Below are 22,009 nucleotides of genomic sequence, written 5' to 3' on the forward strand. Positions count from 1 at the left end.
AGCTCCATCAACACCCAGCAGCCAATGGAGTCAAGGTCAGAGTGGGGGATCAAAGGATGCCTTTATGGCTCAGCCCTAGAGACGTATACATCACTCTGTCCATATTCTGTTGACTGGGACTCAGTTACTTGGGTTCACCATGCAAGATGGGCTGGTGAATGTAGTCCTCGTGTGCAGCAACTTTTCAGCTAAACATTTGCACTACAGAGGGAGCACACATCTTTGGTGGAGGGCTCTCCACCTACCCATCCTTGCCCCTATATGAGTGAGAAATGTGACTTCTGTTATGTGAAGCCCCTGTAAGTTTGGGTTTTTTTTTCAGTATCTCAACTTGTGTTTCCTTCTTAACTGATACCACAGAGACCATTCCATACCTCAGAGGGATGGCCAACAACTACTAGTTGTCTATTATCAAGATTTGGAAGTAGGGGGAAAGAAGATAAAGCAGCAGAGAAGTAACAAAGGTGGGTCTTTAAAGAGACCAGGCCATATGAGCCTGAGAACAAGCTCCTTCATTCATCAAAAAAGAATAGCACACCTACCATGAACCAGGTGGTATACTAAAACCTTTCTCTTTCTTACAAAACCTATTTAATCGTCACATAGCTTAGAGGCTACTTGCCTATCCCCATGCAGCTAAGGTAGAGGGAGGGTACTCAGTACTCCTCAATACTCCTTAGCTAGCAAGTCAGGGTCAGGATTAAACCAGCCAAATGGCCCCAGATCCCCTGCTCTGGGCTTTGCACGTTGCTGCCTCAGGAAAGAGGGCTCATCAACTTAGGAGATTCTGAGAGCAAGTGAGGAATCATCTCCAAGGCAGTCGAAGGGTTGGCATCAGGCTGAGGTGGCCAAACACCCAAAATGCTGAGGGAGCTCAGAGACAAGGAATCCTGCATTTCTCCAAATGTGATGGGTGGACGGTACTGTCTCTGACTTTAAAACTCTCCATTTTGCCCTTTCCCAACTGTCCCTTTTTTTTTCTTTTGGAAGGAGGGAGAGATTACTATTGATTCATTTACCCAAAATAGAGCATTAAAGAGGAAAGTAAACCAAATCTATTTTCTATTTTTCGGATACTATTATATTCAATCACCTCATTTTAAGGTACTTATTCAAAATTCCTAAATAATACCTTTCCACTATGAATCACTGAGATGCAACCAAAAGGCATTTTATTCTTCACGACTCAAATCAAATGATTTCTATTCCAAAATCTAGTAGAAAAAAAATATTATGTTGACAGAATGCTAACCAGAAAGCTTCTTCAGGTGTCTCCATAATACCAACAGATATGTAGTAAACTATCATGCAATTTTAACTCAGATGAAACAGAAATCCCAAAAAGACAGCTTTTGGGGGGTTTGCGCCACAACTACTGAGCCTGTGTGCCACAGATATGGAAGCCCGTGCGCCTAGAGCCCGTGCTCCGCAACAAGAGAAGCCACCACAATGAAAAGCCCACGCACCAAAACGAAGAGTAGTCCCTGCTCGCCGCAACTAGAGAAAGCCCGCATGCAGCAACGAAGACCCAAAGCAGCCAAAAATAAATAAATAAATAAATTTATTTAAAAAAAAAAAAGAAAATAGGGCATGTGATTGGCTGTTGGTTTTGGCACATGATGAGCACCCGTTGCTTGGTCGAAAGACTGGAAACCCTAGAGATCATAAAGATTGCCACCTTTCTACCCCACCTTCTACCTGGACTGTCCTTGAGAGTCTTTAAGTTTCTAGGGTCTAGCAGTCTGTCTCTGATCAATGCCAGCTCTTCAGACTCTGCACTCCTAGTCCAGAATAGTGACATGGCAACCCAGAGCACCAGCCCACCAAGACGGTGTCTACATGGGCATCCGAAGGACTAAAGTGTGCTAGGACTTGCCTCGCTTCCCCACAGGGCCGGGGACTTCAAGGCGGTCTGTGTCATGAGTAAAATCTATCTGGCAGCACATTCGTTTGTAAGACATTGCCTTCGGGGGGTTGGGGGGTGGTGGGGAGGGGTGCGGGCAACCAGCCAGAATGCTCAGAGCTTTATACAGAAGAGACTGATGTCCCAGTACCTTCCTTGATGAAGCCCTAAGACAGTTTATTCCAGCCCTTTATAGTTACTCACATTTATACTCTCACACAGACACATTTTCGGGCCCTGGGGGATTTGTTGCTTTTTTTACATTTTACAGTTGGCCCTGTAACTGTTTTTGCATGAAAGAAGACTGCACAATGATCACTGAGGCCAGAGCTGATGTTTCTGCATCGATTATAACCTCTTAACAACCCCAAATGTGTTGTGAAAGAGCCACATCAATTGTTATAACTTTATTCTAGTTTTTAATAAAGTAAGGATGAAATAATGCACGTGGAGATTTCGCTATCAACCATTTTAATTTCCAGGAAAACCAGAAGTGTGAACCGTGGTAGGTTATCTGTACTCATGGTACAATCTCCAACGCTTACTGTTCCCATGCGCCCAGGCCGCCAGCGCTGTGCACTGCGTCTGTGAGTACCTGTGCTTCACCGTGATTAGTTAATTGCTCTTCGCCTTATGCTATTCTGGTTTACAAAAGGCTGCGCAGGAACACTCTACTTTGGGATAGCAGGGAAACGTGTACAAGATATGCAACCCCTCTGTACATACACACATATCCTTCTGTTAACATTGCAATTATAACGGGAATACGATATACCCGTCGTGAGGCAGAGGAGTGAGGGAGGCAGCGGGAATAGCAAGGGCGTCTCAGACCCCTACCTGCTCCGGGTCAGCTAACATTCTGTCGGCCAAAGTGAGTCACATGACCAGCTGAGGTCGAAGCGGGGGAGGGGCCTCTGCCCTTGAAGACAGGGGTTGCAAAGCGGCAAAGTAAAGGGCGCCAGAAAAGTGAGAGTTGAAGGGTTGTGCCATGAGTACAGATAACTTGCCTCAGTACCCACTTCTGGCTTTCCTAGAAATTAAAATGGTTGATAGAGAAGTCTCCATGTATGTTATTTCATCCTTGTCTAATCAAAAACTAGAATCCTAATGATTGATGTGGCTCTTTCATAATACATGGATGCAAATTCCCCATCACTGGAGCCCGAGGGTACCCCGGGACAGAAAAGATTGAGTTCTTAGTATAAAAACCAGTACCAGTCTGCTCAGCTGGAACACGAAATTGATGGCTTTAACAAATTTCCTATAGACTTTCCTGCCCCAGGTGTCCTATGGGAAGCCGCCGGGGAAAGAGCGCCCACACTCCCTCGGCTGCCTTCACCCAACACACTTTGTAGCTTAAGGAGCCCCAGGGTTGAGGGAAAGAGGATATGTGTGGGTAAACGGCAAAAGAATTCATTAGAGGAAGAGGAGAAGCTGTCGACTATGTCAGAGACTTTTCTACACATTGCCCTTCACCATCCCTACGAAGCCATACTAGGAAGGTAGACTTATCCCATGCCATACATCCAGGCCATGTAACTAGTAGCTGGCAGAGCCAGGATTCGGTTCCAGACTTCCTGGCTTTAAAACCAGTGCCCTTCCCCATACCTGGTTGATCCACCATCAGAATCTGCTCTATGGTCCAGACATTGGAGCAGGCATGCCCATGCAGCTGTTTCTCCTGGTCTATCACGTCCTAGATCTTTAAGAAAAAAATTTCTGAAAATGAATAAACTTCCTTCTTAAAGTACAAAATAAATTATTAAACTTTTCAATTATCTCGGAAAGTGTATCTTTGTAAAGGTAATTTATCATTTACTTTCCTGTTTAATTAATATCCAGTTCTTAGGCATCAGTTTTGGAAACTTCCTAATCGCTTTGATTCAGAGGGGATGTAATGCTGCTTAGGTGTGACACTACTAACCCTCCACTGTGTCACAGGAGGTTGCGTCCTGCGGCCGCCCAAAGCAAATACGCCACCCCTGCCTCCCCGGCTGCCCTTCATTTCTTGGCACAGGCGTGGACAAAGTAATTAGTGCCCTGATATAGGTCTTTAGGGTTGTAACTCTCACCTGCCCCTCAGAACAAGTTCAGGTAATGTGTGAACCGCCAGTCGATTACGTGAAATCATATTTATTGAAGATTAACATCTGCACAAAGCCTCTACGTCTTTATAGAGAGAATTATAAACATGTGACTTCAATTTGACACTGATGTTTTTTTCCACTCAGGTTAAAATGTCACTATTTGAGGTATTAAACTCAAGATTAAGCACACTAGGCTCTTGTTAAGAAAGAACAATTGTGTCACTTTATCATCTTGACTGGCTTCCCATAATATTCCTGAGGAGTCTTTGTGTGTTTGCTTCAGTGCCCGTCAGGTGGCTGTGGGGTAATGTTTCAGCTCTGGAACTTCTGAGGGCCTTGGGCAGGCGCGTGGATCTCGTCCCTCCATGGCTGGGTTGAGGCACGCTTCCCCTCTGCCCTCCCCTCTCAGCCCACATGCCTCTGAGCCTTCACGTCCACAGGACCCGGAGTTTTCTGCTCCAGGACCTATGACTCAGCTGCCTCTTTTGTGCTAGGAAGTCTCTGTTCCCTGTTTCTTGTTTTCTGATGAACTTCAAAGCTGCCTTAGAGTGATTGTAAGAAAGAGGATGGAACACTAGTGAGAGTTCAAAAATGGGGACCAAAGTGATTCAAACTGATGACTGAATAGTAAGAGAAAACTTAAAAGGAAGTTATTAAAAGGAAAGTTTTCTCCTTATTATATAAACAGGATATTGATCCTTTTCTTTCCAAAAGTGTGTGAATATCAGCAAGAGGAAATAGGCTTAAACTAAAGCAGAGATATTTTAGTAGTCTAGAGAAAGGACGTTCATCTTTCTATAACTGACATGGGTTCCAGTGATGTCCAGCTGTGTGGGAGGCAGCATGTAGAAAACACAGCTCCTGACGTATAGGAAGAATTTAACAAATGCATTATCTTGTCAGATTTTTCAGCATTAAAAGGGCTTTTATACTGAATTATTTTGTTCTTTGTGAACAAGGCCTATGTGTCAGAGTTTTGCAGAACATTGACTGATGCTTTATGACACATATGTGCAAGCACAAATCTTGCTCTCCAGTAAGTTTGAAAGTTACATGGCAACCAAAATTAAATGGATTTCTTTAGTGTAGAAGATGTTTAAAATGTTATTGTGCAATCTTAGGCATACAAAGGATAATTTAAGAGGCAATTTCCCAAACTTACCTCATGACAAAACCTGTTTCCCTGGGCATTCCTATAAACATCTCCTTCAAGAGTTCTGTAGACCACTTGGGAAAACACTTTTCTTCTTGGAGTCGGGGGCTTAAATAAAAAGTCCCTTTTTACATATGACTTTAATTTAGGACCCAAGAAAATTAGACTACTCTAATTTATTTAGGGCCCCACTATTTTGTCCTTCTCCTAACCAGAGACATTTGGTGAGTCCTGTCTCCTAGCATTTCAAACCTCACCCCTGCCTGGCCTTCAAGGCCCCCTCCAAACTTGCCCTGCCACATTTAGCCATCATCGTTCCCCACAACCTGTCCAGGGCCTCCTTCTACTGGGTCAGATTTACTATACAAGAAACACTGACCTCTGCAACTAGCAAAGCAGGCATCCAGCAAATTTTAGAGCAAATCAGATGGAAGTCAACAGGAAAAAAATTGCATATAGTGACTGCATCTTGAGAAAATGCCTTAGTAAAATCCAAGAACTCTCTGTAATTAGTAGTAAACCCTAGACAGGAGCAAGTGTGCAGCAGAGACGGCACAGAGCAATGACCACAACACACACAGGAGGATTTTCTGTGTCCAGAAGAAACAGCTTCCAAACCAGAGCAGTGTCCCCAGCTGCCCTGAAAGGGCAGTTACGGAGGAGAGCGTGAAGAAGAAGGAATTACTGTCTGACATCAGTGTCCACTTGATGTAAGTTTGCATGCAAACCTTGTAACCTAGCAGTCTGTATCCTTCTCACTGCAGATTGCTTTCAGTTATTCTCAACAAAACCTATATTCTTCCTCATAAATTCCCAAGCTGAAGAACTACTCACGGGGTGTTATATGTACACCTGGACTGCATGTGACTCTGACTTCTATAGTAAAAATGTCTTGTCAAAAATGAATAGCGTGAGGTCAGCAGTCCTTCGTTACAGAATTGTCTCAACTAGGCTTTCTTCTGTCTGGTTATCTGTCCTGTCCTGCTCCCATCACAATGGGTTCACAGAATGCTGGCTGAAAGCACAGGAATCCAATCCTCTGGATAAGCTAATACAGCTATAAAGTTGATGACCACTTTCCATTTGGATTTTCAAAATATTGAAATAGTTTATAGATCCCTTGTATTACTTTTGAGGATCTCAAATATCCTGGGCATTTGGGTTAGAAATCCCTCTTCTAGTGGATGTACTGTTAACAAACAGGCCCGAGGCAGCACTCAGCCCCCTCCTGCACACCCCCGTTTAGCTGTTGCTGAATATGCAAATACTCCTTTACCGGCTTTGCTGTTGGTTCATATTGCTTCTTCCTGCTTTTCCCCAGCTCTCTACCTCCTTCCCCAGATTACATCCACAGAAGAGGTAAAGTTTATTTAACTTAAAGACCTACGTAAGAAAACGATTGATTGTTGAAAGAGTTTTGTCTTTCTTGACAAGTCTTTACAAGAGGAATGAGTCACATAGAGCTTAGCAAATAACAGCATGCCAGAGTCAGATCAGAGAGCAGAATTTGGATTTTTGTCTTGTATTAAGTAGCTGTTTTAAGGGAGCCTTTCTGTGAATCTTTGGTGAGGAAGTTTGTTATCCCAAGAACTAGAAAACTGTAAGCAACATCATTCTTCAGACCTACCTATGCTCTCTTCACAGGTCATAATGGTAGAGCTGAACAGGCCTGACATATCACCTAGGTCGACCTCGTCATTTTAAAAATGGGAAATTGAGCCCAATAGAAGTTAATTAATCTACATAAAGACACAATTGGTTTGAACTGGCAGCATAGCTAGAGCGACTATCCAAACTAAGATTTTTTGTTAAGTAAAGGGGCGGTATTAATAATTGTGTCAGAATAGTAGGTATAAATTAGGACTGCTCCAGGCAAACAGAGATCCATGGTCCCCCTAACTGTAATCAGATCTTCTGCAACTAATAGTCAGCCTACCCTAACACCGATTAGTACAAATAGTAAGAAAAACTTTTGTGCAATGGTTTTATTGAAAATAAAAGTGGTTTTTGATGGAGAAAATAACTTATTTTTTGTTTCACAAACTCTATTCGCAAAGATTATTCTAATGTTTATGCAATGAACTATAATAAATCCTGACTCCACCTTCATTGGCATTACTGTAATATTATAACTTTGCATTATTATAACAAGAACACAACAAAGCACTTAAGTAATAATGTCATTTTTCAAATTCCTCAGATTGAATAAAAGAAGGCAAAGAACCCATTCATCAAAGATTTATATTTTAATGACTTTGAAAGTTAATTTAGCTTTCATATTAGATTCAGAGATTGGTCATTATCTATATGTAGAAACATGTGTCAAGGTCTATAAACAAAAATATGGCTACTGTAATTAAACTTCTGATTATGGAGTGAAACATGAAAATGTTTTGTTACTAAACACTAAACATGAAAATATATTGTTATAATAAAAATCTGAGTGATGCATTTTAATGACTTATTTCAAGAAGTAACTGAAAAGCAGAGATGTCAATAATTGACCAAGAAAATACAGATACAAATCAACTGACACACTTCTATTGGTTACTTAATGAATGCAGATAACTCTGCTAGTTAGGGATTCAATTATGGAAAAATAAAGGTTCTGGTCTTGAGGAACCTACATAATGTTGATTAGAAAACATACTGCATATAGTTTCAAAAACAGTACACCTGACAGCACCAGGCAGATTCTGAGCCCTGTGAGTAGGGCTGCTGGATAATTTCAGAGGGAGAGCAAAGGCAGACAAAGAGCAGAAAGGATGGAGCTGGGCTGCTGGGGTGTGTGGCTGGAAGCAGAGATCACTAGGGAGGTTTGGTTGAGCTGCAGGGAAACACCCAACATCAGCAGGGGCCCCAAGTACCAGCTTGCAGGGCTTAGGCTAAACCAGGCAGTGGTCTGGAACCAGTGTATTCGTGCCCTGTAAGTTCAGGCATATGAGGTACCATGGGCAGTATTGATTCATTTTGTTTTGTTTCATTTCTGTGTTACATTTGGAATGAGAAAAAATAAACTTTAAAAATAATAAAGAGATATGGAAATAACTTCAGTCTCTCCTACTGGGTAGATATTAAACCATCTCCCCCAAATAATGTCATCTTTTCATTATAATCTTTGTGAAATATTTAAAGAAGCACCGTGTCAAAACTTCCCTAATTTGATCAGCTTCTTGCATTGATGGCTCTTTGACTATGGGAAGGTATTTTTGGTAATTTTTATTTGACGTTCTGTCTGTTGGAATGAAAGCCAGTAGTTTTATTTTAACATAACTTTATGCACTCATCTGAGGATATTTAATTTTAAAGCCATAGTCTGGCCATCGTGGGCAGGAGAGAGAGCTCATCTGAACAGCATCATTCATGCCTTGGTTTCTAGTGTCTACTCATTACTTCTCCTAAAGAGCGTTCAACAAGGCACTTACTTACGTGTCCCATGGTAGAGAATGTTTACCTTCCTGGTTTGGGGGCAGCTTTACAATAACAGTTACACTCTAGCACATTTCTGTAGACACTTGAACTGCCCATAGCACCACCAATATCAAATTCAATTCAAAGGGGAAAAAAGTTAGTAAATGATGCATGGACATCTTATACTCAAGGTTCATTCTTCTTAAATAATAGAGAAAGAAAGAAAGAAAAAGAAAGAAGACAACAATACCTCCTGGAAATTTGATAAGTTTCACTCACCTGTTAAAGAACTTCCTAAGACCCTTGCCAGAGTTATTGTAACCAAATTGAGATGTGAAGATCGGATACCATCTGTGATTTTGTCTGTGTGTTTGCTGTAACAAACTAGTCAGGTTTCAACAGTTGGGGTTCATCTAAGTTTTGAGAGTTTTGTGGTGGCTTTTTTTGCTTAACTGACTTGATTACTGTGTTTAGAAAACAATAGGATTCAATCTTATGCTTCAAAATGTGGTTTAGTCTTAATTTAGTTAAATGTATTTATCTAGAGTATATCAGGTATTTCTAATCTTAAAGAGAAACCAGAACCCAGTATCCTTTTTTATTTTTAAATATTCTACCTTGAACTTCTTCTGTGGAGTCCGCTGACAGTACCCGTAGCAGGAAGGAGGGTAGAGTGTACGCTGAGGCTGGGGAGAGCTTGTCTCATGGTTTGTCTTCTTTTGTTTGAATTCTTACTTTACTCCACTATTTTCTCTCTGGAGTTGATTTTCCCCTTCCAGGCTTGGCTCTTGTCACTCTCACCTCCCCAGGTACTTTAGCCAGCCAGCCACCTCCTCTTTTTTATGCTTATTTGTAGATATGTTTATTTGTTTTCTTAGTCACTGTCATAATTAAAGAAAGTGAATCTCCACTCAATCTTTTTTTTTGATGGTGTTGTTTTTATTTATTTATTTTTGTTTTGTTTTTGTTTCATTTTAACTTTTTATATTACATTGGAGTATAGTCGATTAACAACGTTGTGATAGTTTCAGGTGCACAGCAAAGCAAATCACCCATTCTCCCTCAAATTCCCCTCCCATCCAGGCTGCCACATATCACTGAGCAGAGTTCCCCATGCTATACAGTAGGTCCTTGTTGGTTATCCACTTTAAATATAGCAGTGTGTACATGTCAATCCCAAACTACCTAACTATCTCTTCCCCTCACCATCCCCCCAGCCACCTCCTCTTTACACGCACCTTCAGTGGTTCTTTGCCTCGTGTTTACTGTATGTTCACCTCTCACCAGCCAAAGCAGCATCTTTCTTTTGGCCATCTTTTCAGGTTATTATCATTCTATTTTTCCCCACCACCAGATGTCCCCCTTTGAAAATGACAGTCAACTGTTTCAGGTTGAAGACTTTGTCTCAGTTCCCTGTAGCAGGGAACTTTCACCCCAATCTCCTCATGCTGAAATTCTGTTTGTAACATGCAACTCAGCTACCACTACCTCAAAGTTACCATAATACTTACACTCCAACACGTTTTAAGACACTCCAACTGTCACATCATCATCAATATCAACTGCAACTGAGGAAAAAAGAAAACTAGTAGATGATACATCAGCACTTTATACCAAAGGCTTATTCTGAGAGCAAGAAACAGTGAGAAAGAGTGAGATTTACATATTTTTATGTTTGTTTTAAATATTTTTTTCTAAAAACAAACATTGCAGCTATAGTTGAAGCCCCTGTCCCATTCTTGCCCTCCTCAGAGGAAACTTCTGTGGTAAATTTGGTGTACATTCATACCACATTTTTATATTCTTTTTATAGTTACATATGCAGAATAGCATATTCTATTCTGTTTAATTTATTTAGATATCAAAATGTACATAACATTCTGTAATTTACTTTCTACTCAAATAAGAGATTCATACAAAAAAAATGAATACAATTCTTAACTTTAAACATTTATTTTAATGCAAAATAAATTATTTGTAAGTCTATGGTTTATAACCAAAATACTCTTTCTCAAGAGGAGTGTTAGAATGTTTATGATGACAGCCTTGCTCACACATGTCCATTTAGCTCCTAATGTCTGCAGGAAAACAATTCCAGCTCTCTTTTTGCTCACTCACGTGGGATTTTCGGCCCACGTATTTACCCAGGATCCCGTGTAGGTTCCTGGAGGCTACCTCAGGCACAGGGAGGACGTGAGGCAGGTGGATTTCTGGCTGTCATCTGTCTACACTCATCTACTGAGCTGTGCTTGCTCCCTCTGCCCGCTGGTCATCCATCCATGTCGCTCTTTGCTGGGTCCTGTTCGCCACCAATAGGGGTCCAGGTCCAGCTCTGAGGCACTGCACTACGATGCATGTCCCCTGCCAAGAGATGGTCTCTAGGGATGACCTCTGCTTTCAGAGCTCAAGCCTATCATGACATTTGTCTCATCCTTGCCAATTTCCAGAGCTCAGCTGTGGGGAGAAAGGCAGCATCATGACACCCGCCATTATCAATATCTACTCACTTCTAGTTTCCTTTCTGATACTTCTTCCAATCTGGGTCCAGGAGATTTTGATCTAGTCTGGAGGTAGAAAGGAGCCAGGAAAGTTTACCCTTACAACACCATGTGCTGCCCTGAATCAGCTTTATTGTCTTTGAACTGAGTTTATGTCACTTCCTCCCCATTCGCCCCTTTACCCAGGGCTGAGATGCTGGTCCCCAAATGTCAGGAAATATCGTCTTGAATCTATCTTTCTTTTGTCATCCACCTTCTTCTGAAGCACAGAGCAGAGAGTGACCTAGATGCTCCTAAATAGGAAAAGGAAACACTGGAAAAGCCTTTAATATTTTCAAATATTATCATGTCATATGTAGTTCAATGCAATGCATTTCCAATAAAAAACAGAGCAATATTGTTACAATAAGAGGATAGGCATATTATAAAAGAATATGTTTCCAAAATCCCTTTATAAATAAACTTAAGGGAACTCCAAATATACCTTCTTACAGAAAAAACAGTATAAACAGTTGATATCATGGATAATCCACCACAACCACTATTTAGCCCATAAGTAGATGAAACTGTGTCAATTTCAGCTGTGTCAGAAACAAACAGAACTATCATATTAATAGTGTGGTGCTGGTTGAATGGTGTAAGCTACTATACTAGTAATAGCACTGGAACTATTTTTATTTTTTTATAAACTTATTTATTTATTTATATATTTATTTATTGGCTGCATTGGGTCTTCCTTGCAGCACACGGGCTTTCTCTAGTTGAGGCGAGCGGGGGCCACTCTTCGTTGCAGTGCACGGTCTTCTCGTTGTGGTGGCTTCTCTTGTTGTGGAGCACGGGTTCTAGGCGTGCAGGCTTCAGTAGTTGTGGTGCACGGGCTCAGTAGCTGTGGTTCGTGGGCTCTAGAGTGCAGGCTCTGTAGTTGTGGTGCACGGGCTTAATTGCTCCACGGCATGTGGGATCTTCCCAGACCAGGGCTCGAACCCGTGTCGCCTGCATTGGCAGGTGGATTCTTAACCACTGCCGCATCAGGGAAGCCCTGGCACTATTATTAAATACTATGATTTTGCGTAATGTGTCTAAGGGGGGAATGTCTCACTACAGCAGGGTGGTTATGCTTTTCCTAGTCTCTTAATTTATTCTCAGGATAGAATTAGCTAATAACTTTTAAATTAGGTGTTGATAAGTCAGGGAGCCCCTATAACTAAACACAACACAGAACAAAACACATAATAAATAAATTTTCATTTTTCCTGATTGTTCATATATTGAAACAAAACAAGCTTAATTAGAAGAGGATGAATTAGCACAGGAACACTGGTAAACATTTGGAAAGTCACTTATGGACATCTTTAACTTTCCCTTACTTTTTTACTAATCACATGTTTAAAAGATTTATTTAGTCATTCAAAAATTATTAAGTAATTTGAGTCAACCTATCACAAAATTCTGCTGTGTTCTACAATAAAAGCTTGTGTTTGAAGAACCCTATTTTCCAAAGCCCTTTCTATGTATACTACTTAATTTTATTTTTATAATGACCCTGTAAAAGATAAAAGGCAGGTATTATTATTCCATTTTACTGATGAGGAAACTGAGACTCAAAAAACAATTAAATGATGTGAACACATTCATTCAGTTATTTATGGAAATACCTAGAATTAGGACTTAAGTTTTATAATTTTAACTATAATGTTCTCTCTTTTGAACCATATATATTAAATACATAACCCATATTATACACACATTCACACATGGATGAGTGTGTACATATATTAGGAAGGCAGAAGGATCCCTTAATTTTTATCTGAACCATCTTGCATTACAAGGCATTAGCCTTATCAATACTTTTCACATGCATTTATAAAACTATTTATATATTTTCATTTTAGTTAACTTCAAATTGAAGACTATCCCCCAGAGGAATTTTAATAATTTACCATCAATAGGTGATAAATATTGCAAAAAACAGCTAGGAATCAAAATACTTTGTATCATAATCATTTTGCAGAGTTTTAAGTGACTGATAAATTCAAAGATAGATTCTCCATGTTTATTGGCTCATAAATTGAGAGAGGAAGACATATTGCCAAATTTATTCCAATAATAAATAAATTTTTAAAATATACAAACTTTCTATTACAACATTTATTAAAATAGTCCAGCACTATTTTAATCAAACAAATGTTTATAATCATTATGTGAATAAATGTTGTAGCCAGAGTCTGTCACAGGAGAGGTGAATGAGCACATCAGTGAAGTGTATTGCTGTTTACAAATCTGATCCAAAGATAATTAAATGATATGCTTCTGAGTAATTGTGGTTATTTGTTCATAAATGTGTTTATAACTCATGTATTATTTTAAAATCAACAGTTATTCCTCTCAGAAAACAAACTCAGCAAACACTTTGATCATTAAGGCAGAAAAGCTAACATTAAATCAACTTGAAAAGAGATACATACATTGAAGTATGGCTTATGCTTTTTTTTTTTTTTTAGTATCTTTGTTTGTTGCTGTATCTTTGGTAGCTGGAACAGTGTTCTGCATACAGTTAGTGCCAGTAAATATTTATTATGTTCTAGAATGTACTCAGAAGCTGAAGTACTGGAGCAACTGACACACCTATTTATTTATTCACTTATTTATATTAGTATTTTAATTTTTGAATGATTAAACATATTTTGAGATAAAAAAGATAGATTCACATGCTGATGTAAGAAAAAATACAGCGATATCCAGCGTGCTGTTCACCCAGTTTTCCCCAATGGTGATATTTGCAAAACTGTAATAAAATATCACAACCAGGATATTGACATTCATACAGTGAAGATACATTTCTATCATGTGTCACGTTGTCCTCTTATAGTTAGACCCACTTCTCTCCTACTTCTTCCCTAAGCCCTGGGACCACTAATTTGTTCTTCATTTCTATAACTTTGTCATTGTGATAAAGCTATACAAATAAAACCATACAGTATGTAAACTTTTGGGATGGGCTTTTCTTCAACATAATTCACTGTAGATTCATCCAGGTTGGGTGTATCAGTTCATTCCTTTCTATTGTTGAGTGATGTTCCATAGTATGATTGTACCACAGTTCTTGCTTTTTTTCCACTCTTTTATTGTGGTAAAATATTTATTGTTATGTGTATAACATGACAATTACCATCTTAACCATTTTAAGTGTTCAGTTCAGTGGTTTTAAATGCATTCACATTGTTGTGCAACCATCACCACCATCCATCTCCATAACTCTTTCTATCTCGTAAAACTGAATCTCTACCCATTAAACAATAACTCCCCAGAATCCTCTCCCCTAGCCCATGGCAACCACTATTATACTTTCTGTCTTTATAATTTTGACTACTCTAGGTACCTTATGTAAGTGGAGTCACACTGTAGTTGTCTTTTTGTGACCGGCTTATTTCACTTGGCATAATGTCCTCAAGCTTCAACTGTGTTGCAGTCTATTGCAAAATTTTCTTCATTTTTAAGGCTGAATGATATTCTCTTGCATGTATATACTTTTTTGCATATCCTTTCATCTGTTGATGGACACTTGGGTTGCTTCAACATTTTAGCTATTGTGAATAATGCTACTATGAACACGGGGTACAAATATTCTTCCAGATCTTGCTTTCAATTCTTTTGGATATATAACCAGAAGTGGAATTGTTGGAACATACAGTAATTCTATTTTTAAGTTTTTGATGAAGGCCATGCTGTTTCCCACAGCAGTTTCATCATTCTACATTCCCACCAAGAGAGCATAAGAGTCCCAATTTCTCCAGATCTTTACCTGCACTTGTTTTCTGGACTTCCTTCCTTCCTTCTTTCCTTCCTTCCTTGTAGCCATCCTAATGGGTGTGAGGTGGTATTTCTTTGCACTTTTGATTTACATTTTCCTAATGATTACTGATGTTGAACATTTCTTCATGTGCTTATTGGCCATTTGTATAATCTTTTTTTGGAGAAATGTCTGAATCCTTTGTCCACTTTTGAATTGGGTTTTTGTTTTTGTGTTGTTGAGTTTTGGGAGTTCTCTATATATTCTGACTATTAATCCTGTATCAGATACATGATTAGCAAATATTTTGTCCCATTCTATGGGTTGCCATTTTACTCTGTGGATAAGTGTCTTTGATGCACACATTTTAAAACATTTTCATGAATTGCAATCTATTTTTTTTGTTGTTGTTACCTGTGCCTTTGGTGTCATATCCAAGAAAACATTGCCAAATCCAATGTCATAAAGTTTTGTCCTATGTTTTCTTCTAAGACTTGTATTGTGTTAAGGCTTATATTTAGGTTCTTGATCCAATATGAGTTAATTTTTGTATATGGAGTTCGGTAAAAGTCCAACTTCATCCTTTTGCATGTGGATATCCAGTTTTCCCAGCATCGTTTGTTGCAAAGACTGTCCCTTCCCTATTGACTGGTCTTGGCACCCTTGTAAAAATTCATTTGACCATATATGTGAGGGCTTATTTTCAGACTCTCTATTCTATTCCATTGGTCTTTATACCTGTCTTTATGTCAATGCCACACTCTTTTGATTTAGCTTGGTAGTAAGTTATTAAATCAGGAGTGTAAGTCCTCCAGTTTTGTTCTTCTTTTTCAAGTTTGCTTTTGCTATTTGGGGTTCCTTGAGATTTTATATGAATTTTAGGATAGTTTTTTTTGTATTTCTGCAAAAGTATCATGGGGATTTTCATAGGGATCACATTTAATCTGTAGATCGTTTTGGGTAGTATTGGCTTTTTAACAAGATTAAGTCTTGCAAACCATTAACATGGGATGTATTTCAATTTATTTATGTCTTCTTTCATTTCTTTCAGTGGCGTTTTGTAGTTTTCATCATACAAGTCTTTTACCTCCTTGTTTAAGTTAATTCCTAAGTTTTTTACTCTTTTTTTGGATACTGTAGTGAATGCAATTGTTTTGTAAGTTTCTTTTTAGATTGATCATTGTTAGTGTATAGAAATGCCACTGATTTTTCTGTGTTGACCTGTATCCTCCTACTTTGCTGAAATTTTTCATTGTAACAGGTTTTTTTTTTTCCAGAATCTTCAGAGTTTACTACATATAAGATCATATTATCTGCAAACAGAGGAAAATTTACCTCTTTCTTTCCAATTTGTATGGCTTTTGTGTCTTTTTCTTGCCCAATTACTCTGGCTTGAACTTTCAGTGTTACATTGACTAGAAGTGGTGAAAGCACGCATCCTTGCCTTGTTTCTAATCTTAGAGAAAAAGCTTTCAGTCTCTCACCACTGAGCATAATGTTCATTCTAGTTTTTTCACATACGACTTTTATTATGTTGAAGTTGTTTCCTTCTATTCCTAGTTTGTTGAGTGTTTTTATCATTAAAGGATGCTGAATTTTGTCAAGTGCCTTTTCTGCATCAATTGAGATGACCATGTGTGTGTTTTTTTTTTCTCTTCATTCTGTTGATATGGCATATTACATTGATTGATTTTCATATGTTGAACCACCCTTGCATTCCAGGAATAAATCCCACTTGGTTATGGTGGATAATCCTTTCAATATGCTGCTGAATTATGCTTGCTAGTATTTTGTTAAGCATTTTTGCATCATTGTTGATAAGAGATAAGGATCTGTAGATTTCTTTTGTTGTCTCTGTCTGGCTTTGGTATCAGGGTAATGCAGACCTTATAGAATGAGTTAGGAAGTGTTCCCTCCTCTTCACTTTTTGGGAAAAGGTTAAGACGGATTGGTATTAGTTCTTCTTTAAAAGTTTGGTCAGTGAATAATCAGGTTCAGGGCTTTTCTTTGATGGGAGACATTTGATTTCTGATTCAATCTCCTACTAGTTATAGGTCTATTTGGATTTTCTGTTTCTTCACGATTTAGTCTTGGGAGGTTTTATGTTTCTAGAAATTTATTCAAGACTGGCACTATATTTGTCCTATTTTTAAAATTTCACATACATCATGATCATTTCCCATTCCATAAAATATCCTGTGGAAGCATGACTAAATGGTTGTGTAATACTCCATCCCACAAGTATGTCATACATTATCTAACCTTCTTCCTGTTGTTAAATGCAGGTTGATTTCAACTGTTTGTCTGCAACGAATATCCTCATTCTGTGCACACATCTCTTCTTAGTTCCTTAGGATATATTCCTTGGAGTAGAGTTCCTGGATCATTGCGTCTGTAAGCATTATTTCCTGCTCTGACCAAATCTTTTGAGATGATGCTGAAGAGGAAATTAGGCTCAAAGTCTAAGCTACCAGTTGAGCAATGAGAACAATTTATTTAGAAAATTTTCTTGTCAGTATCTTATTACTCCAGTTCTATTTATCCAGTTAGTTATCTGCTTAATAGATAGAAAATTATGGATATAAATATAATTTGCATTAATAGCAATAAATCTTAAATACAACTTTATAGTAGTTTTTATTCTTATGTTCAGTACTCATATGTGAATTCACTAACATTATTTAAAATGTGATAAACCACTAATCATAACCATCATAATCAAAACATTTATTTATTGAAAATTTGATCTGTACCAGACATAGTGCTAAGCCCTTTATATGCATAATCTCATTAACAAATACCCTAACAGGTGGATGTAAGGAGCTCTAGTTTACAGAGGAGCAACCAGAGTCATTGAGAAGTCCAACCTGACAGCCTCTCCAGAAGCTAGAGCAGAGACCTAAGCCTAGGTCTTTCTTTAACATTCCTTTAGTGCTCACTACAAAGCAATGAATGTTCTAAGCTATAAAAATGAGGGTTTTTACAAATGACAAAACAAAGATCCTGAGAGCTTTGTTATCTGTCCAATGGAACATAGCTAATAAATGGTGGACCCAGGCTCAGACTATTTCTGGGTATACTATGCTTAGGAGTTCTCCCTCTCTGACCTGCTGCAATTGCACATGAAGTGCAAAGGAGGAAAAGGAGCCACTTTGGGCTAAGCAATTAAGAAGATTTTTTTTCTCTGACTGACAATAGACCAGGCCGCCTGAGCAGAGAAAAGCCTGGATTTTGGGCTCCCACCTGGTCCCCCTCCACCAGTAGTATCCTACTGTGGGAAACAGTGTGTCCAACCCAGGAGCTGGCACCGGCTCCATCTCTCTCTCTCTCACCTTCAGGACCACAGTCATCTTTTCGCATCAGTGTGGCATTTTCTGGTCACACTAACTGGGTAGTCCGATTCTCAGGAGACCTGGTTTCTTGTGTTTCTGTCACTGACGACAGGATTTGGCCTCACGGAAACTCACGGTGCAAGGACGCATTTGGCACCTGCTGCGATCCTGGGGGGTTGGTGGTCAGTAGGCGCCAGTTTGCCAAACCTGTTTGAAATCATTCAGCTGCGGCTCCTGCTGACTCACCACAAGCCCCCTCTTGGTGCCCACTGGCATTTCTGGAAACATAATCAGACCCAGACCTAAGGCACCTTCCTGCCTGCAGCCCACGGGCTGCTGTGTTGCCCTGCACCAGGCGCACTCGACCACAACTTGGAAGGTCAGCCTGTCTTGGAGTCAGCCTTAACATGAGATAACGTGGATATTTCACTCGTCTGGCAGATATTTTTAGTCCTTTGTCCAACTTTTGAAAGAATGGAATTTTGGAAATGTTTCGCCTTAGACTTTTAGCATTCCTAGGCTGATCCACTACCCCGGTGAACCCGTGGTTTCCCCGCTGCACTGATTACGGTAAAAACAGCAGTCATTCTGGGAATTTGTTCAGGTTTTTTTCCAAATCCACTGAGCCTCGCCTCCGACACCACTGCTCTCCAGCGGGTCCCGGCACCAGGTGCTCCGGTCTGGTTAGGCCCCCCGTCGGCCTCCTGACGGAGTCTGGACGCAATCCAGGTCCCTACCCGGTTCCTGGGTTCTTTCTACCTAACACATAGACTGACCTGTCCTGCGATGCGTTTCCTTTCCTTTTATAGACTTTTCTTTCTGACAGTTAAGAGTAGTGCTCAGGTAGAGATTTAAGAAATCAAAGAGTCAGAAGTTTCCAAACACGCTGAGGTCACTTTAAGAATTCAAAGGACACGAGACACCTGCCGAGGGGGGAGCCCGTGAGCCGCTCTGCCCTCCCCCAGTCCGGAAATGCCAGCGTCCAACGGGGACCCGAGGCACTCCCAGGCTGGGAGGAGGCGGTTGATACCTGGATCTGAACCAACGCGGTCCCTCCCCGTTCCTCTGCCCTGTGGCGCAGGCTGGCCCTCCCAGCTGCGGAGCGCCGGGCTCCGCGCGCAGCCCCCTCGGGGCAGGTCCGCCCGCTGTCCTCCCGGCTACTGGCTGCCCGGAGCCAGTGTGGGCGGGGCGGGGACCCGGGAACCAGGCGCGCGGAGAGGGGCGGGGGCGGCAGCAGGCGGGGCGGAGCCGGCGGGGCGGGGACCGAGGCAACTAGCCAATCCGCGCGGACTCGTGTTCGCCCAGGCTCCCGACCGGCCGGCGGGAACTGGGGAGCCGCTCCCCACCTCTCGCGGACTTCGGAATTGGCTGGCGGCCTGACGGGCGCCGCGGCCGCAGCGCGTTTCCGCAGTTTGTCGAGCCCCGAGGATGCGCGCCCTGCCAGCCCTGGACGCGCCCCCGAGCGAGCGCCTCCTGTCCCGGGACTCCGGGGCCCCCCGGGCCCGGGACGCGGCGGGGCCGACGCGCAGGAGCGCGGTGGAAAGGCTGGCAGCCGACCGCTCCAAGTACGTGCGGGGCCCGCCGGGAGCCGGCCCAGGCCCGGCTTGCGAGGGCAGCAGCCCCGGGGCGAGCCAAGGGCAGGCGGGCGACCCTCGGCCCCCGGCGCGCGTCCCCGGTCCGGTGGCGCGCAGGGCCGTAGCGCGGAAGCCGCTGAGGCCGGACTCGCTGGTTATCTACCGACAGAAATGCGAGTTCGTCCGAGGGTCGGGAACCGACAGCCCCAGGGGAGGCCTGGTGAAGAAGCTCTTCCAGGGGCCGGGCAAGGACAAGACGCCGGGGTCGCCCGGCACGTCCCGGGTGGGGGAGGAGGGCGGGGCCAGGGCCCCGGAGGCCGCCCCGACCGAGCCCGGCCCCGTCGCGGCTCCCGCGGTGCCAGGGCCCTCCGCGCCCCCGGCCCCCGCCCCGCCGGTCAGGGCGCCCTCCAGAGTCCCGGCTGCGCCCCGGGGTCCGGAGCTGCTCGGGGCGAGGCACCGGGGGCTGCAGCGCTCGCAGTCCGACCTCAGCGCGCGCTACTCCGCGTCCTTGGCCGAATTTGACACCTTCTTCCAGTACTGCGGCCTGGAGCCCGAGGTGGTGGAGGCGCTCGGGCGGGAGAACTTCTCCGCCGGGTCGGACCTCGTCGCCCGCAAGGTCCGCAGCGTGAGCGTCGCCACCTCCGACAGCGGCTTCTCCCGGCACAGCGGCGGCGACGAGGGGCTGCAGGAGGGAGAGCTGACGGAGCAGGTGCCCAGCACCACCTCGGTGGTCGAGAGGAACGCCCGCATCATCAAGTGGCTGTACACCTGTAAGAAGGCCAAGGAGACCCCCGGCCAGGGGCTGCAGGGCCCGGCGTGACCGCTGCGCCCCGGGATACCCGGACCGAGGTTTGCGTCCAGAGAGGCCGGGAGGGGTGTGTGTGTGTGGCGAGCCTGTGAGGGCTTGGGGAGTGACCGAGCGAGCCGGGTAGCTCCAGCCTTCTCGAGTAGCGAGGGACCCTAGCGATGGAGACGCAGAGGCTCCTGCGTCAGAGAGGCCGCTGCTGAAGAGCAGAAGGGCCGCCAGGCCAGGTGCCCGCAGGGCCTGCACCAGTTCTTCTGAGTGTGCGGTTTCTGGCTGCCTGGAAAGGTAATTGTGAACACTAACACCATCCCAGTTGGTCTACTACTGTGAAAAGTGGAGACATTGGGATTATAAATGCTCAGTTAGGGAGTGGTTTTACACCTCAGCTGTAATCCTGATTTCAACATAGCCTGAGGGCCCCAGTTCCTGTGGGCATCCAGAGCTTTGATGTGAGTTGACTGGTCAGCCTGTGGCCCTGGGGTGGGGCTGCCAGCTCCCCTCCAGCAGAAAGGAAGGCCCTGCACTTCCTGGAGGCCTTTACCCAAGTGGGAGGGAGGAGAACTTCTCTAGAGGATCTTGTCAGCAGTTTGACATTCATTTAGCTGCAAAGATCTTTATTTGGCTAAATTTTGTTCAAATTGTTTGAAGACCTTCCTACGGAGAGTCGCTGGAGCAGCTTAGTTCACAAGAAGGAGCTTCAGTTTGTTGAACTGGGAGCTGGACTAGATCATAACTAGCATCTTAGAGTTCTACTCGGCAGTGATTCTGTATTTTATTTGCCTCTGATGATAATTTGGGAGATAAGTTTCTTCCCCTTGGACATCAGTAGCTCAGGGTTGATCTCGAGAAGTTCTTTTTCCCTGGGGAACTAAGGAATGCTTATCCTCACTGTCACCTCTGTGGAGAGGGCATTTCCGGGGGTAGTGAAGAGAGAAGGGAAGGTAGCTTTTCAGGGTTCTCTTTGGGAACCAAGATTTTAAACATTGCAATATCTTGTTTTCTCTGACCCTGCACTGAAAACTTGCTACAGGTGTTTGTGAAATTCATGTGGTGGAAGTATTTTTTCTGCCCTTGAGATGAGTAATTGAACACACAGTATCAGTCTTCAGCATGGTGAGGGAGTCTGCCGCAGACACGATGCACACAGCTCACCTGTGTTTGAGGCCTGGAAAAAGCCTAACTTCCCCCAGTGGCCATGGTCTTGGTACGGTTGTGACATTCGCAAAAAGAGAGGAGTTCATTGTTTCTCTTGGACTCAGAAGGGTCATGACTTAAGTGCTCCCTTGTAGTTCATTGAGGATTGTTGCATTTCCACTAGCCTGAATCCCCAAGGAATGTATATAGGCAGTCAGAATTTAAACTAAAAGCACACATTAACTGGTACTTTTCACCGGTTGTCTTGGGAACTGAGATGAGTGAATGCTGGCGAGGGTTAGGGTTGGCCATGAACACCCTG

At 42.6% G+C, this 22,009-nt stretch overlaps 1 protein-coding gene across 6 annotated transcripts in view; it reads left to right on the forward strand.

The window, feature by feature from the left end:
* Positions 1–7,557: 7,557 nt before the first annotated feature.
* FAM110C (family with sequence similarity 110 member C) overlaps positions 7,558–22,009 on the forward strand; it is a 30,895-nt gene continuing 16,443 nt past the window's right edge. For all 6 annotated transcript variants that reach the window (XR_014234871.1, XR_014234872.1, XR_014234873.1 and 3 more), the window contains exon 1: positions 7,558–20,597. Coding sequence is in view for 2 of the 6 variants with exons in the window: in XM_082357075.1 (XP_082213201.1) it covers positions 19,603–20,568 (966 nt within the window). In the remaining 4 variants the exon portion in view is untranslated. The remainder of the gene's footprint in view (positions 20,598–22,009) is intronic.

Source organism: Balaenoptera borealis (assembly GCF_965194805.1).
Source record: "Balaenoptera borealis genome assembly, chromosome: 15".
Lineage (NCBI taxonomy): Eukaryota > Metazoa > Chordata > Mammalia > Artiodactyla > Balaenopteridae > Balaenoptera > Balaenoptera borealis.